Genomic DNA, 17,887 nt, shown 5'->3' with positions numbered 1-17,887 from the left:
ATGTCTTGCCTTGATCTCTCCTAAGTAACTTTACCATATGAGGCTTTTCTAAATTCATACTTCACTGCAAATTGCTAACACTCCTCCCTGGCACATCCCTCAATCTATTTTTTCATCATATATTTAAACAGATATGTATGTATATACATTCTCTACCCTCCCCCACTCCCACACACTAAGGCATAGATCTTAAAAACAAAGCCTTTCTTTTTCTCTTTGATATGTCCTCAGTGTCTAGAATCTAATAAACTTAATAGATATGGTGGCTCACACCTAGAATCCTAGCTATTCAGGAAACTGAGATCTAGAATCACTGTTTTTCCTTTTATATCCCATTTTGATTGAAAAGTAACCATTAAAGAAACTTTTTAAGAGAACCAAGGGCTTCCTTTTTTCTGGAGGTTTCCTTCAGTCCCTTTTACCTAGTCCATCTCAAATGTGTCCCCCTGGGAGCTTTGGCACCCCAGAAAATCTGCAGGTTCCCCGACCCTGGTTAAATTCAGAAAGAATATAGCACTGCCTTTAGTCATATGGTGGGCAGAGCAGAAGGCACCCACCATGTGGGCCACCCAACACCTCTCATCTACACCAGTGCCACCTCCACACTCCCAGCCACATGAGGAGTATTGTGTGACCATCACTTGCACTGGCTTAGGCATGGGCTTCCATAATCATCAGGACAGATGTCCTGAGAGCTATTTCACCTGCACAAGGTGACATTTCCCAAGGCAAGATACATTGCTGATCTGGGAAATCACTGGCATTGGAGCAAGCCAGTGCTGCTGCAACTGCACTGCAGGATGCATCTCTCTGGAGAGGAAGCTGGGGCCTTTCCTTCCCAAACACAATGGAAATCCTGGAAGAGTCCCTACTTGTCTCTGGATAAGTCCTTAAACAATTCCTGCAGCCCTCATCTGTTAGAAATGAATAGAAAAAGGATACAGAATTGTTCAAGGCATTTTCCTTCTTCACAGAAGGGTGCACTATCATCCTGTCCGCCCTCCCTCCCCCAGAGCGAGGCAGCACACCAAGTGGGGAATTGGCTTGGTTTTCATCCAAATCCAGGAATGATCCCTTCTCCTGTTGCTAAGGAGTCAGGATCACATCTTTAGAAACAATAAGTTACGAGGCTGATACAGTCATAGAAGGAAGACAGAAGGCATTCTAACTGTCAGTGGACTGCCCCTAGTCAGAAGGCAGTGTACTTTGGGAAGCCATTGCTCTAAAACATTCTCATCACCTGCTAATGAAACTGTAACTCCACTGCACCTCATCTTTTTTATTACAATAACAAAACAAGAAAAAGAAAAAGAAAAGGGTGTCTTGTACTTTATTGCCAGGACTGGCTTCAAACCATAATCCTCAGATTTCAGCCTCCTGAGTAGTGCCAGGCTTTTCCATGAGACAATTTTCTCAAATTAACTAAGAAAGAAGCAAAAAGATATAGAGAAAAGTCCAGAACTTGAGCTGAGATTCAGCTGGAAGATTCTGGACAACATCCACACCTTGATTTCAAGCCTATGACCAGCAAATAATAACAACAACAATAGTAATAATAATAATCATAATAATAATGTGAATACAAAGAATTCAAGAGCCCATTAAATAGAGTAAAATTGAGTGAGCCAGGTATTTTTTGGTGCCTGATGTGTAATCCCAGTTAGGAGAATGAAATCTTAGGATGGTGTTTAAAAATCTCACCGGGGCCTGAAATTCCATGAGGCTCTAATCTACAACTAACCAGCAAAAAGCCAGAAGTAGAGCTGTGGCTCAACTGTAAAGCAACACCCTTGAGCAAAAAAGCAAAATAACAGTGACCAGGCCCAGATACATAAATCTAGGACAACTAATAATTAAATACAAACCTATAAATAAAAATCAGAGTGGAAGAAGGACACAGAGAGCCAATTACAGTTGTTCAATTTTATTTCCCTGTCATTTTTCTTCCTCTTCCAGGGAAACACTGCCTCTAAGAACTTGATAGCAGCTAGATTTAGACAATTAAACCTAAATCGCAGAGTTTCTGCAGACCTGGGAAATTTTTCAGGGCCCTGTGCACCTGATGCACTTTAGCCTTTATTTTTCTTCTCGTATTAATTCTAGGAGCCTTTTATTTCCCTTAGGACTCATGCATAATTTTGCCTGCTTTTAGATGGAATTAATAGAAGGATGAACTCATTTCAATGAAGATTTATTATTTCACATAATAAGAACCATGGCACACTCAGGAGTCACATCTTGCCCATAAAAACAAACACATTTTCAATGTGAAAGGCTGGAACAAAATCTACCAAGCAAATGGCCCCCCAAAACAGGCGGGAGTTGCAATCCTAAAATCAGATAAAATAGACTTCAAATTAAAATTTGTGAGAAGAGATAAAGAAGGTCGCTACATATGAATTTAGGGATCTCTCCTTCAGGAGGATATTACAATTCTAAATATCTATTCACCAAACAATGGAGCACCAAAATTTATCCAAGAAACACTACTTTCCCTCAAATCCCACATAGATCCAAAGGCATTAATTGTTGGGGATTTTAATACACCACTTTCCCCACTAGATAGACCAACTCGGCAAAAACTCAACAGAGAAACCGCAGATCTAAACAACTGCTTAGATCAACTAGATTTCACAGACATCTACCAAATATTTCACCCAGCAGCAGCAGAATACACGTTTTTCTCAGCAGCACAAGGAATGTTTTCTAAAATAGACCACATTTTATGCCACAAAGCAAACTTGTCCAAATTCAAAAACATTGAACTTATACCTTGCATTCTCTCAGACCACAAAGGAATCAAATTAGAACTCAACACCAAAAGCCACCAAAGAAAGTCCTGTAACACATGAAGGCTGAACAACACACTGCTGAATCACGAGTGGGTCATTGAAGAGATTAGAAAGGAAATTCAAATGTTCATGATATTCAACAAAAAGGAATACACAAATTAGCAGCTCCTCTAGGACACATCAAAGGCAGTAATCAGAGGCAAATTTATAGCTCTGACTTCCTACATCAACAAATTAAAGAGATCTGAACCAACATTTTAATGACACATCTGAACCTCCTTGAATAAGAGCAGCAAGATAAACCCCAATCCAGTAGACGGGAAGAAATAATTAAAATTAAATCAGAATTAAATGAATTAGAATCCAAAAAAAACTATAGAAAGAATCAACAAAACAAAGAGTAGGTTCTTCGAAAAAATTAACAAAATTGACAGATCCTTAGCAACTCTTATCAGAAAAAGAAGAGAACACACCCAAATAAATAAACTCAGAGATGAGAATGGAAACATCACCACAGAAACAACCAAGTTCAGAACATTATAAGGGAATACTTCTCAAAACTTTATGCTAATAAGTTTGAGAACTTGGAAGAAATGGACCTTTTCCTAGCAAAAATTGACATGCCAAAACGAAACCAAGATGAGTTAAACCATCTTAACAGGCCCATATCAGGCTAAGAGACCTCCCATCTAAGAAAAGTCCAGGACCAGATGGTTTTACAGCGGAATTCTACAAGGCCTTCAAAGCAGAGCTCACACCAATACTTCTCCAAAATTTTGACGAAATTACCTAAGAGAAAGAATTCACATCTATAGCAAAACATAATGAATGTGTATGGTTGCTTCTCTCATGATGGCACTGAAGTAAATAATCTAATACCCAAATGCCTAGTTCAAGAGGGAATGTATTAATAACTGATTGAATACTTATTCAGAGAAACTCTACACAACAATTTTTAAAAAACCAAGAAAGATCCAGGCACATCAGCTCAAAAATGCAATACAACTACTTGATAGGCAAACATTGAGACATGGTGGTTCAAGGTCACCAAGGGTATGAAAGTTTGAGACTTCATCTCACTCAAATAGTAGCAAGGTTATTGTTTCAGCTTCAGAGAAAGCATGATGTCTGGATGTAGTGGTGTGGACCTGTCATTCCTAGCAGCAGAGGAACAGAGAAAAAGATGTAAGAGGATTGCATCCCAGGTATAGAGCAATATACACGTTCCCCCAAAGCCTAAGGCCCTGGATTCAATCCCCTGTAGCATGTAACAAGTCCAGGATGACTCTGTGTGATTCCAAGTTATGTACTTCAGTAGTAAAGGGCTGTTGAATTGGAAGGAGTCATGGAAACATTAGAGAATAATAGAAAATTTCAATGAGAAGATAGTAAAGAATTAAGTAGATAGAAACAAGTGTAAAATATCACTGAGCTGTGCTTAAGTTTTGTGAATTTTATTATGTGTGTTGTACCTCTTTCTAAAATGACAGAATCAAAGAAAACTATTGATGTAACTTTCAGAACCCTCACCTGACTATTAAAAGCAGTTCCATCATTAGGGAGAGCCCACTGCAGTGTGTGTAGGCCTTGGATCCAAACAACATTGCTCATTGATGTTGTAAATACATACGCATTTAAAAATAAAAATAGAACTTGTTTTTCATAGGGAAGGAGTAAAGACTACTGACAGTCACAGATGGGATTGACAATGATTCACTGGTGTTTCAGTGAGATTCCCTTGGAAGGATGCTGAGAGAGGCCTGATTCAAGTGGGGCTGGAGAACTGCACTTGAGGAAGTAAAAGGTAGGGCTATAGATGATCCTTTGCATTACTTGGTCATGATTTAGAGATGGTGTCCATGTTGGCCTCTATAAGACATTATATAATAGCATAAGACTTCCTTAGGATCATGTAGGCCCAGTATTGTAAGGGAAGTGTGTGCACTTGTACATTTCCTTACAAATGAGCCTTACAAACCCTGACCCTCCACACACCAGTTGTCACCTTCTGAGAAGAAAGTATGTGTCCATTGTGAAGAGCAGACTGACTATGACCATGGACAGAGAGCAACCTAGGACTTGGATGGAATAAATTATAACATTTTTGGGTACTAAATAAATACCCCTTTTAGGAGGAAAGCAGCAGAGATAGCTCTGTCTGTGTTTCAGAGTCCTGCTGCAGGGTTTTGGTGCAGCCAGCAGATGCCTGGGGAGCACTGTGCATACACAGCACATAGGTAAGTGGCTGAGTCTTCAGGGTTAGCAGTGGTGATATGCAAAACACTTCCCTTTTTTGATAATGTAGCTCTTAGTCTGTCTTTCTGCTTTGCATCCCCAGCTGAATACAGGATGAAGAGGAATGTGGGGCCTCTCCCAGCATCTTGCCTGTACCACAGGAGTCCTCCAAAATTGCTGGTGGTGTAGCTGCAGTTGAGGCTGCCACTGCCTCCCTCCTGGAGGCTCAGGCTCTCAGGACTCTGCTCCACCTCATCTTTCCCATGCAGCCCTGTTCAGGAGAACATCAGAAGGGACAGAATGTATTTAGTTCAGCATTTTGAAGTATTTCAAGAGATCTGGGAGGGGTTGGGACTAAATATCTCCCTCTCCTCCTCTTGTTGGATGAACCCTCCCTGGGGTTCTTATCTCTAAACCTCTCACTTACAGCCAAATTGAAGCAAGACCAGGAATATGCACTGTAACACGTTCTCCATCGTGATCTCTCAGTCCTTGAGACAAATTGTAATGATTCCAGATCTTCTCAAGGTTGCTATTTTCACTGCCTTCTTAGGTCTTAAGACCTAAGGATAGACAGCTCAATAGACAGCTCAGCCAATCAAATGCACCTCCTCTAGTAAGTCATGCTGTTGAAACCCAATGCATTTGAGGAAGAAGGAAAATGGAACTACTGACCCCTGGTGGCCTCAGAGTGAACCTCACAGTGTTCATTTCATCACTGAGAAACAGGGTGAGGGTGTAGGGTGTGGGGGGGTCAGGGGTGGAAGGGGAATCTTCATTATTGGTGGGCATAGAGCATAAGAGGTGTAAAATAGCAATGGGAAAAATATTGTCATATTTGTACTTTTAATCCTCGCACTGACATTTGAGTGGGCTTTAAAGCTGCCACCACAGGTTATTAAAGAGTTCATCACTAATGGTAGGAAACTTTGAAATATTGAGTTAAGAGGTAAAAATAGTTTTAGGAATGTGTAGAAACTTTCTGATGTAATCTAGAGTCTAGAGGCTTTGGGAACATTAGTTAGGAAATCGATTTTTTTTTTATCTATTGTTTTTCCTCCCATGGCTACAGCAACTGTACCATGATGATCTAAACCTGGGAACACACATTTGACAGACCTTAGGAGAGATGAACATAGGAGCTCTTCATTTCTGGATCATAGTGAGAGTCACTGTGTGGTTGTGTGCAGGGGTGGTATCATACATGCATTTTGTATATTACACTATATAAATACACAGAAAAAGCAAGTCTCTCTTCTCATATACCTTCTGAACCACAGTTCTCACCCTAGAAACACTTGTTCTCATTAAACACACACACACACACACACACCAATCAAATTTTAATATATGCATTCCATTCTGTGCCTTGCTGTTTATCCACACAGAATGGTCACAGAGTTTCACATTAACTGGACTATTTGTAGGTAATCTGCTTTAGATTTAGCATTATTTCAGAAATATAAAACTATGACAGAAGACATGTGCATTTCTCATGGAACAAATCTGCCAATGTCCTTTCCCCCACACCCTAGTCAACATATTACATTACCAATTTTGTAAAATTTTTTCTTAATACATAAATATGGTAACTCAGGGTACCATAAGTTTAATTTCACTAAAATAGTGGAAACCAGGATTTTAACAGTTTATTTTAAAATAGATCAGCATGTCTGTCACTGAAGTATGTTCTTTCTGTATAGATGTTAGTTTGAGAGGCAAGATCAGACTCCAGCTCTATGGTGTGCTTTCATGTTATATATAAGTTGATACCACCTCACCCCAGTTAGAATGCCTATAATCAAGAAATCTAATAACAACAGATGCTTGAGGGGATGTGGACAGAAGGGAACCTTACTGCATTGTTGGTAGGAGTGTAAACTTGTTCAACCACTTTGGAAAGCAGTATGGAGGTTCCTCAAAAGACTCCACATAGAGCTCCCTTAGGACGCAGCAATCCCACTTTTAGGCATTCACTCAAATGATCACAAACAAGACCACACTAAAGCTACCAGCACGACTATGTTTATTGCAGCCTTATTTACCATAGCTAAGATATGGAACCAACCCAGATGCCCCTCAGTAGATGAATGGATCAAGAAAATGTGGTATATATACACAACAGAATTCTGTGCCTCTATCAGAAAGAATGACATTGCCCCATTTGTTAGGAAATGGAAAGGCTTGGAAAAAATTCTATTAAGTGAGGTAAGCAAGGCCCAAAGAAACAGAGGTCCCATGGTTTCACTCATTTGCAATAACTAGTATATGTCTGAGTCAAGCAGAAAAGGTCATGTTAGGGGAATGAACCCCAAGATAAGTATTCAAAATTTTTTTGTTTTTTTTTCCTTTCATGCAATTGTTTCTAACATATTTATAAGATGATTTCTTCATTGCTTTATATGTCCCTCCCCCACGGTATAACCCATGCTTTCACTGTATTTGATGTTGGTATAATTTGTGGAGGGGAAGGGAAAAAACAAATTGTTTAACTAGGGATACAGGTGGACCCATTGCAACAATGAGATGTACCAGTCGTAGTGTGGAAAAATGAACTTTACAACTTTGGTGGGGTGTGGGGAGAGGTTTGGGTGAGGGGAGGGGGAAGTATGGGAAGGGATGGGAAGGGGAAACAAAGAGGAGGCAACAATGCTTGATAACAAATGTACTTGTTATCTTGCCTATGTAATTGTAACTCCTCTGTACCGTATTCTCACAATAAAAAAAAAGAAAAAATATGTTGATATAATGCAGAATAATGGCCAGAACATAGTAAAGCACACAATTTATACTAGCACTTATGTTAATAGTTGAATTTTCTTTAGAAAGTTAATTTAATTGTCATATGAAAACCCTTACATATTAAAGTTCTACTTCTGTCAATTTTTGCAACTTTTTGGCAATTGATTTTTCACTTTCTAATGGCATTTTTATGTAAAACTGTTTATTGTCATGTCCTCTTCTGTATGTTTGTTCAAATGTGTTCATCTGAACTTTAGGATCTGCTCCCAAAGTCTGATAAACTTCAAGTTTACTAAAAAATCTTGTACTGTGCTTAGCATTTTGTCTTTAAGTATGCCATTTTTACTTAATGTAAGAAGTCAATTTTTCAAGTGTCTTTTCAGTTGGTCTAGCAATATCAACTTAATATCTAGCAATATCAACTCTTTCCCACCTTGTTATTGTGACCTTGTGGTACATGTGATTTGTTTTATGTCTGACATATCTTCTCAATCAGCTATCAAGTGGCCTGGTTATATTTCTGCTAGTTTTGACTACTTTCATGTCATTTACCTTATTTAATATAGAAAAGTGCTTTTTTCCCTCATGATTTTTTGAAACATGTAGACTTCATTTGAATTTTGTAATTACCATAACTAGTTTCAAAGAAATAAATAAACATTTAAAGTTAGTATCGTTTAAAGACAACATCTCCTTATATCAAGGGAATTACTGACTTGAGAGAAGGGGTATCATATAAAAATTATCCTAATATTCTGGCTTGGATAGCAAGTTATTTCTCAAAAAATATGGAAGTTTAGCAACACTAGATTGAAAATATTATGGAAAAAGAACTGGAATAAATTTCTGTAGCCACTAATTTCTCAGATACAAATGCTTAGATAATGAGCATTAAGAACTACAAAAGGGATTAAGTCCTCCTATGATGCTAGTGACTAGGAACTGCCCAATTAAAATCTCAGCACTTTACAGAAAAGAAAACAAAAGATGAGAAAAGTAAGCAACTTATTTAAGATCACACCAGCTATTTAAAACTTGCTTAGTGTTCTATTTGCTGACATTCCATACCGATGCATCATAGCCCACCAGCATGACACCTGTAAAGGCAAGAATAAAGTCATAGTGTCTTGGAATTAATAAACAAACTACACTTAGGTTTCCCAAACTGGGGTATGCATCAAGGCATATGAAATCATAGGGAGGCACAGGTCTATGTTAATTTTGATTTGTTTTTCCAGTGAGATGCTTTGTATCTCACAACTAAAATTTAACATGTCACATATAAATCAATTCATATTGTGAACATCAGTAAGCTTTATCTTTGAAAAACACGAGTACACAGAGATGCCATTACATGTTCAAATACAGGTTTGACCTCTCTTCGAAGTATCCAGTGTTCCATTTTTATATGTAAGCTAGAAATTTGTTTGTTTTTTTTTAGTGCAATTCCTAATTTTGAATGGTGATAAATAACTCAAGAGGTTTTAACAAATTTGTGGGGCAAAAGAGTATTAAAAATCTGCATTTCTGAGCATCTGTTGTAACAGCCAAGGAATGAATGCAGAGTTTAACAGGAAGTAGACCTTGGAGAATGTCTGGACTTGGTTGCTGAGACAGCATTCACCGTGGTCCACAACCCTTTTCACTTTGAAAGGAGACAGAACCAGAAGTTTAGGGTGAAAAAGAGACAAACCCAGCTGGACATTCTATAAACACTTTTCTCAGAGGCAGTATTCAAATCAGAGAGACTTGTCTAGACAGCTCTTAAAAATCACAAAACAGGTAAGTTGAGGAATACTTCATATGGCTTCTGTTTGTACACTGTTTGATTATGGAAAGAGATCTTAATTAAAATAATTTATTCTACATAATTGAATAAGAACTCTACATTTTCTAAGACAAATCAATGGAATGTCTTTGTATGAAAAGGAGATAAAAACACCTGTGTAATAAGTGCATAAATATATGGATGTATCTGAAAATACCATAATTCATAAATAGAATTACCCATGTAATCCTAATAAAATGATACAAGTATAAATAAGAGGCTTTGTTCAAGAGCATTTTGCAAATGATTTTTCATGGGCTTTATATTTTATCTCAATGTATTATGAAGGACAGAGGAGACACACATGTCTAATAGGTGGTGAGTCTAGACATTATATGTGAATTGTCCTACAGTTTTTCTGTAAGTCCCACTTGTGCCCCTTGCCCACTTGTGTCTCTTGCTCTGGCTGAAGTTTATGAAGGCACCTGAAGGCTCCTCTCTCACTCTGGCCTCTCTGAGTGCGCAGAAATACACAGCTGAGTCCTCCAGCTGTGTGGCTATGATGGTGAGGTTGATGAATCTGGATGGCTTCTGGAAGTTCAGGAAATAATGACCCTATATTGCATTTTGCTTATCATTAGAGTTCTGACGAATAAGCAAAACCAGTTCCCTGCTAGGGGGCTGTTTGTACCAGACGATGAAATAAAAACTATCCTGAGTCTCCTACAAACAGTCTAGGGTCACAGCCTCTTTCTCCACCACCAAAATTGCAGGCTGAGCTTGGGTTACCTTCTGGGCCATATGGTTCCTGAATGCAAGAGGACAGAGTCAGACTGATCTTTTCTTTATAATCAAGGTGTTAGAGAGATGAAGGAGCTTAGGACTCAGAATCCCTCCTGTTGAGCCTCAGAGAACAAAGCTCCAAGACCATCACTCTCATATCTGAGAAGAGTTTTAGCCCAGTGTTTGTGGACATCCATACCAAGACAGATAGAAGTGACAGCTGCTCCCAGCAGGCTAGAGATCAGCATAGTGGCAACTCTTCCCCTGATTGAGATGATGTTATGCCTCCAATCCAGATGTTAATCTGTGCCCTGTGCTCACAGGATCAACAAAGATAATGTGCTCTATGATACATCACCCAACAGGAAACACAGCTAGCAGATATGGGGCAGGTTTGTCTGTGTCTGTGTTCCATCACAGGCTTCCCACACAGGGGCAGATGCTGTCCTGAGCACCTGTTGTGTCTCATAACTTCCTGTCCTGGAAGAACAAATCATGCTTAGTTCATTCTTGGCACATGGACAATGAAGGACTTACTATTTATTAACGACTCTATGAAGAGATGAAGTTGTATTATGCAACTCTTTTGGACTGATGGTACTGGGATTTGAATTCAGTGATTTGTACCTGCTAGAAATTGAATTCTACCTCCAGCTCTTTTTGCTTTTAGTTATTGTTTAGAGGGGGGGTCTAATGTTTTGTTTGCCTAGTCCAGCCTCACATTATGATTGTCCTTCTATGCTTCCCACATAATCTGTGAGACTGTACTGCCACACCTAGATTTGTTTACTGAGGTTGGTACTCATTAGTGTTTTGTCCATGCTGGCTTCACACCACAATCCCCTGATCTCTACTGGTATAAGCCATAGCACCAGGCTTTCAGGGACCTTTTGATACTAAGTCTGCCTCATATTCTCTAGATAATACCAAATTGAATGATCACCACAGAATCTTACAGAGAGATTTATTTTCAATCTTTGTTACTACCTCAGCATTCATAGGGTTCAGCAAAGGTTATATGAAAAATATTGTTAATGATCATGCCTCCTGAACTCTAAAATCTGTAATTTGTGTGCCATATTTGGTAACAGCACAGAAGAAAACACCATGTATGTGCTTGAGCATGACATGTGTATGTTGGAAGTTCAGAAACTTTTACATAGTTCTTAGATCCAGGTACCTCAGTTATAACTCAACCCATGTTTTCCTGGAAGCCGTCCTTCTCCTTCAAACCATGCCCACTAACTACAGTGAATGTTAGGAGAATGAAAAGACCAAATGAGAGAACTTGCAATCAGAGCACTATCGAAGGAAATAGAAGCCTTATGAAAATACCATTATGTAGGCCAAGCTAGGAAATAAAAATCAAGACCAGTAGAATTCAAGCTCTGTTGGCATTTGTCTCTAGTACTACAATCAGTAAATGTTTGTAGTCTTCAATTAAAAATAACTTGTTTCATCCCATATGTGTATGTTTGCAAGAGATCATATATATATATATATATATATATATCACAAAGACAAAGTTCATCAAATTTTTGAATTATTGTACCTCGTACATCAGTATTTTCAGATAACAAACAAATATGTCACTATTTTTTCTATTGAATTTATATTTTAGAGCAATTTTAGGTTCACTTCAAAAGTAAGCAATTAATCAGAAGATACAGTTTTTCCTCCAACTCCCTGCCCCTACTTGCACAGCCTCCCTCATTATCAACATCTTGTACCAGAGATGTATTTGTGATAACTGGTGGACCCACATGGACATGAAATTGTCACCTGGGGCCCATAGGTCACATTAAGATTCACTCTTGGTGCTGTTGCTTTATAGGTGTAGACATAGCTCTAAGAGGAGCATACACCATTACAGTATCATACAAACTAGTTATATAGTCCTGATGTTCTGGAAGTAGGAAAGAATGACAGTGGGACATTTCCCCAAGTATTTTTATTTTGTGCTGGTTCTAGGGCTTACTTGAACTCATGGCCTTGGGCACTGTCCCTGAGCTTTTTTGGCTCAAGGTTAGTGCTCTACCACCTGAGCCATAGCTCCACTTCTGGCTTTTTAAAAATTTTTTGAAAGTTTATTGTAGATAATGATCTCATGGACTTGGCTTTAAACTGCAATTCTCAAATCTCAGCCTCCTGAGTAGCTAGGATTAAAAATTACTTTTAAAAGTATCTTTTAAAATAAAATTTAGCTGGATGCTGGTGGCTCATGCCTGTAATCCTAGCAACTGGGACCTGAGATATGAGGATCATGGTTCAAAGCCAGCCTGGGAAGCAAAGTTCGTGAGACTCTTATCTCCAATATACCACCAAAAAACCCAGAAGTAGGGCTGTGGCTCAAGTGGTAGAGCACTAACCTCGAGTGAAGAGCTGAGCGACAGCACCAGGCCCAGAGTTCAAACCCCACGACTGACCAAAAAAAAAAAAAAGAATTTTAATTATACATTAATTGTATCTTTATAAAACCATTAGTTTAAATTGAAAGTGATTAAGATACTCTTAGAAATGCTAAAGTAACTTGCAGTGGCTAGGGGAAGTACAGTGTAGGAAACCACTATCAGTAAAAACTGGGGCTAGTCCTAGACACTGTTACCATGAAGTACACCAAGCTTTTATTTCAGAGTCTCATGAAATCCCAGGCTTAGAAAATTTTCTTCTTTTTTTCTGAGTAAAACTTCAAACATTAAAGCAGTTTCACACTTTCAAAACCTGCCTTAGCATATGGAAAGCCCAGAATTACACACAGCTAAGAAAGCATGGAGACTCCCAGACCTCCACAAGGTGGGGAGATTTCCAGGTGAGCTGCACCCCTGGGAGATCAGGGAGAACTGACCTTTCTCAGTTGAGAAAAACAGCAGGATTTTAACCAAATGGGGCTAGTAAACTGGAGTCTGAGGACCATTTCCTCTCACATCTGAGTTATTCTTTTGCTGGATTTGACATACTGCAGGAGCGTCATGGGCTTAACTATAATAAGAAGAATATGTCAGATTCCACAGCTCTAATATGTTCAGAACTTAGGTCTCTCACAGCTGGGATCCTCAGGTCCCCAGTGAATTGAGTTATTCTTTAGCATTACAGTAATGATCTGCCAGGCTGAGAGAAGTGGGAGTGAGAGTCAGTACGTGTGAGCTAGATACGCTGCAGTTGCAGATGGCACTGACTGGGCTGCTCTGCCCCCGCAGTGGCCTGGGACATGTCTCCTCCCTATTGTCCTCAGAGATTTTAGTCAGGCAGTGGCATTTCTAAAGCAGTGGCATTTCTAGGGAGGAGAACTCAAAGGAAGAACAAATAAATGCTTACTTTCTTAAAATCTGCAGCACTCAACAGTGCTGGCGCTGACTGTATAAGACACAAACTAGATTTAAGGTTACATTCTAGACCATGAATGTTTTCCCTGTGCACATTAACAGTTTGGGCTCAACCAAACTGTGTGTCATATGGCAGTTATTGTCACTGTCACCTAGAGAAGAAAAGAGACACCTGGGTTGTAAACAGAGCAAAGCCTGGGAAGTAGAGCAGGCTCCTCTCTTCCCTAACACCTCTCCTGATAGCAATCCAGAAACTCCAGGGCCTTTCCAAATCTTACAACTGGAGGAGGCCTCCAGCTCAGAATCCTGGAGAGAGGAAGCAGCCCCTCCCAGGCCCAAACACACCCCTCTGGATCCAGGCTCAGCCCCTTCTCATTAAGAACAGTGAGAACAGTGGTTCACAGCTGAATCTGAGGTTGGTTCTTCAGGTGGAAGGTGCTGTTTCTCTTAGCGTGACTGGCCTGGGCCATTCTGATGCCAGTCCTGGTTTGATGAACTCCTCAGAAGCAGCTCAGGCTTTTTTATTTGACAGCAGAATTATCTGCAAAGAAAAGACAGCTGGTTCAATGACTGCAATTAGAGCTAGTGCAGCCTGCCTAGAGAAGGTAACCTGCCTTTGGTCTGTGTCTCCAAGTACAGTACTCACGAGACCCTCCTGGAAACAGTAAAGGCTTTGCCAAACTGGCAGTGTCAGAGTAGTCTGCAGTTCGACACATACACAAGGACAAAACATCTCTAACATTTTCAGTAATGGAAATCAACAAGATTGCCAGCTCTGACCAGGAAGCAGAGTGGCTGGTTCAGATTCACAAGGTTGTGCTTAGGATACAGAGAAGCTGGGATGGTTCTTTCAGTTGCTGGATTTGTTACTGGAGTCTTTTACACATTCTGCTCATGTATTGAGACAAAGTCATGCTGCCACTGGCTGAAAACAGCTAAAGCTGTGCTCAATCACTAAGGTGAATTTGTTTTGCTGTTCAGACAGCAACTTGGAGGGAACATGCCCTCTTCTGTTTGCAGCCTGCTCTGCATCTTTTCATGTCGACTTTACCCTGGAGCTTGAGTTGTATGCAGAGCAAGAAGAGGGCTATCTGGGGGTCCAAAGGAAATACTAAACATTTCTCAAAATCTTTTCCTGGTATATATGAGTGGGTGCTCTGGAACCAGTGCACCACCCCTCTGCTTAGAGAGTCTCCATTCTCTCCCTTGCCCCTTAACTTGTAGTCACTCTACTCAACACTGTGTACCCCACCTCCTGATAAGAGCACTCACTGGTCTCTTATCTGAGTGCTGCGTCTTATCCCAGCACATACATTTGTGCATCTGTCCACGTTCTTTCCATGCCATATTAAAATTATGTGTGCCCTGATTTTCAAGCTATGCTTGCTGCTCCTGAGACTGAGAAATTAATATCCTAGTTCATTTCCCAAGTATTCAGGTCCTTATCTCATAATCATTGCTAAAATATCTGAAAAGCCAGGTGCCAATAGTTCATGCCTCTACTACTAGTTACTCAGGAGGCTGAGATCTAAGGTTTGTGATTCAAGGTCAGGTGATACAGTTTAGTCCATGACACTCTTATTTCCAAGTAACCTCCAGAAAGCTGAAAGTGTAACTATGGCTCAACTGGTAAGGAACAATGCTCAATCCCTGAGTTCAAGGTCCAGTATTAACACACACACACACACACACAACCTTGATAAATGAGAGAATAAACTAATTAGTGGATGTGAAATTATGTTGTCAAGTACAGTCTTTGTGAAATTATGTTGTCAAGTACAGTCTATGTGAAATTATTGCATAGGCCCAAGGGTGATTGTGGCTTCTGGCATAGGCTCAGGGTCTGTGTAATAGGTTACATAAGTGTCTTATACAGGTATCAGTATGTTTTTAACACAGACAAAAATAAGAAAATGCATGAGCTTTTTATACTTGTAGGCTTCCCAAAATTTACTAAAAAGGCAAAAACTAAATAAATAAGGGATATTTTATGAAATTAGATATTCAGAGAACATTTACTAGGAGAGGGCTATGGATGTTGAATGACTGGAGTTTGTTTGATATACTATTTCTCATATTGTGATAAGTGATTACGCATTTTTGTACTTTTTTAATTCATTGAAAGCAGACTTATATAGTGTACAATTTTGTATCTAATGAGGCAATAAAGATTCTTCCTTGTGAAGCACTCATTGTATATTTATTACCCTCAAAAATAGTGAATTATATGTTGCTATATACTGACAGTGATTGTGAATAGTTTCTGGTCTTTCAGTGGTAGTGCAGTGTTTAGAATTCCTTCTGTTTGTGGGAGATAGCCAAAATAATAGCCAGTTCTTCTAAGAAAATGTATCCTTTTAAGCAACCACAAAAACTTGATTTTTAAAAGGATATTATTTCATTTGTCATTAATTTGCTGAAAACATTGAAATCAAGGGGAAATGTTCTGCTCTAATTTAGTCATCTAGATGATGAGAAATGTGTTTTACATAAGAATTGAAAATAGAATTGCATTTAGGTTAAAAGCTTCTGTAGAGAATACAAGAATTAGAGGAGGAACCCCATTGGCACAGCTCCCAAGAAGGCAAATAACATGGCAGAAACTAAAAAATACCTGTCAGTCCTAACTCTCAATATTAGTGGACTTAACTAAGTGACATAGACTGTCTAGTTGGATCACAGGCAGGATCCTTCTCTCTGCTGCCTTCAAGAGACACACCTTGCCCATAAAAACAAACATTCTGAAAGTAAAAGGGTGGAATAAAATCTACCAAGCAAATGGCCCTCATAAACAGGTGTGAGTTGCAATCCTAATATCAGATAAAATAGACTTCAAATTAAAACTAGCGAGAAGAGATAAAGAAGATCATTACATACTAATTAGGGCATCTCTCCTTCAGGAGGATATTACAATTCTAAATATCTATTCACCAAACAATGGCGCACCCAAATTTATTCAAGAGACACTAGTTTCCCTTGAATCTCACATAGATCCAAAGATATTAATTGTTGGGGACTTTAACATACCACCATCCCCACTGGATAGATCAAGCTGGCAAAAACTCAACAGAGAAACTGCAGGTTTAAACAACTGCATAGATAAACTAGACTTAATGAGATCTACCGAATATTGCATCCAAAAGTATCAGAATACACATTCTGCTCAGCAGCACATGGAACATTCTCCAAAATAGACCACATTTTAGGTCACAAGGCAATTTTGCACAATTTCAGAAACATTAAAATTATGCCTTGCATTCTCACTAGCCACAGGGAATAAAATTAGAATTCAACACCAAAAGCCACCAAAGAAATACCTGTAATATATGGAGGCTAAACAACACACTGTTGAACCACCAGTGGGTCATGAAAGAGATTAGGAAGGACATTCAAATGTTCATGATATTTAACAAAAATCAACACACAAATTACCAGTTCCTCTGGGACACAGCAAAGCAGTACTCAGAGACAAGTTTATAGCTCTGAGTAGGTCCTATATCAACAAGTTGGAGAGATCTGAAACCAGTAATTTAATGGGACAACTGAAGCTCCTTTGAAAAGAGCAGCAAGCTAAACCCCAATCCGACAGATGGAAACAAATAATTAAAATTAAATGAAATAATTAAAATCAAAATGAAATGAATTAGAATCCATAGAAAGAATCAACAAAACAAAGAGTTGGTTTTTTGAAAAAATTAACAAGATTGACAGACCCTTACCAAATCTTATATAAAAAAGAGAGAACACACACAAATAAACAAACAGAGATGAGAACGGAAATATCACCACAGGGTAGGGGTGGGGGGAATAAGATGCAAAACATTATAAGGGAATACTTCTCAAAGCTTTGTCCTAATAAGTTTGAGAATCTGAAAGAAATGGATGATTTTCTAGCAAATATTGACATGCCAAAACTAAACCAAGATGATTTAAACCAATTTAACATACCCATGTCAAGCATAAAAATAGAAACATCAATAAGAGACCTCTCACCCAAGAAAAGCCCAGGGCCAGATGGATTTACAGCTGAATTCTACAAGGCCTTCAAAGCAGAACTCACACCAATACTCTTCCAAATCTTCAATGAAATTGAAAGTGAAAGTTCACTACCAAACTCTTTCTAAGAAGCCATTATAACCCTCATCCCCAAACCAGGTAGGGATTCATCAAAGAGAACTATAGATGAACATTGATGCAAAACTTCTCAACAAAATTTTGGCCAATCGACTTCAACAACTCATCAA

The 17,887-nt window shown here is 38.9% G+C and overlaps 1 gene segment (V, D, J or C); it reads right to left on the bottom strand.

The window, feature by feature from the left end:
• Positions 1 to 4,957: 4,957 nt before the first annotated feature.
• Positions 4,958 to 5,547, bottom strand: LOC122125421. The segment is given in 2 exon segments: positions 4,958 to 5,298; positions 5,455 to 5,547. Coding segments are annotated over 2 exon segments (390 nt in total).
• Positions 5,548 to 17,887: the final 12,340 nt, after the last annotated feature.

This window comes from Dipodomys spectabilis, unplaced genomic scaffold (genome assembly GCF_019054845.1).
Source record: "Dipodomys spectabilis isolate Male_0828 unplaced genomic scaffold, ASM1905484v1 ptg000265l, whole genome shotgun sequence".
In the NCBI taxonomy this organism is placed as follows: Eukaryota; Metazoa; Chordata; class Mammalia; order Rodentia; family Heteromyidae; genus Dipodomys; species Dipodomys spectabilis.
Note: the sequence above shows the minus strand (reverse complement) of the source record. Positions and strands in the feature narration are given on the sequence as shown.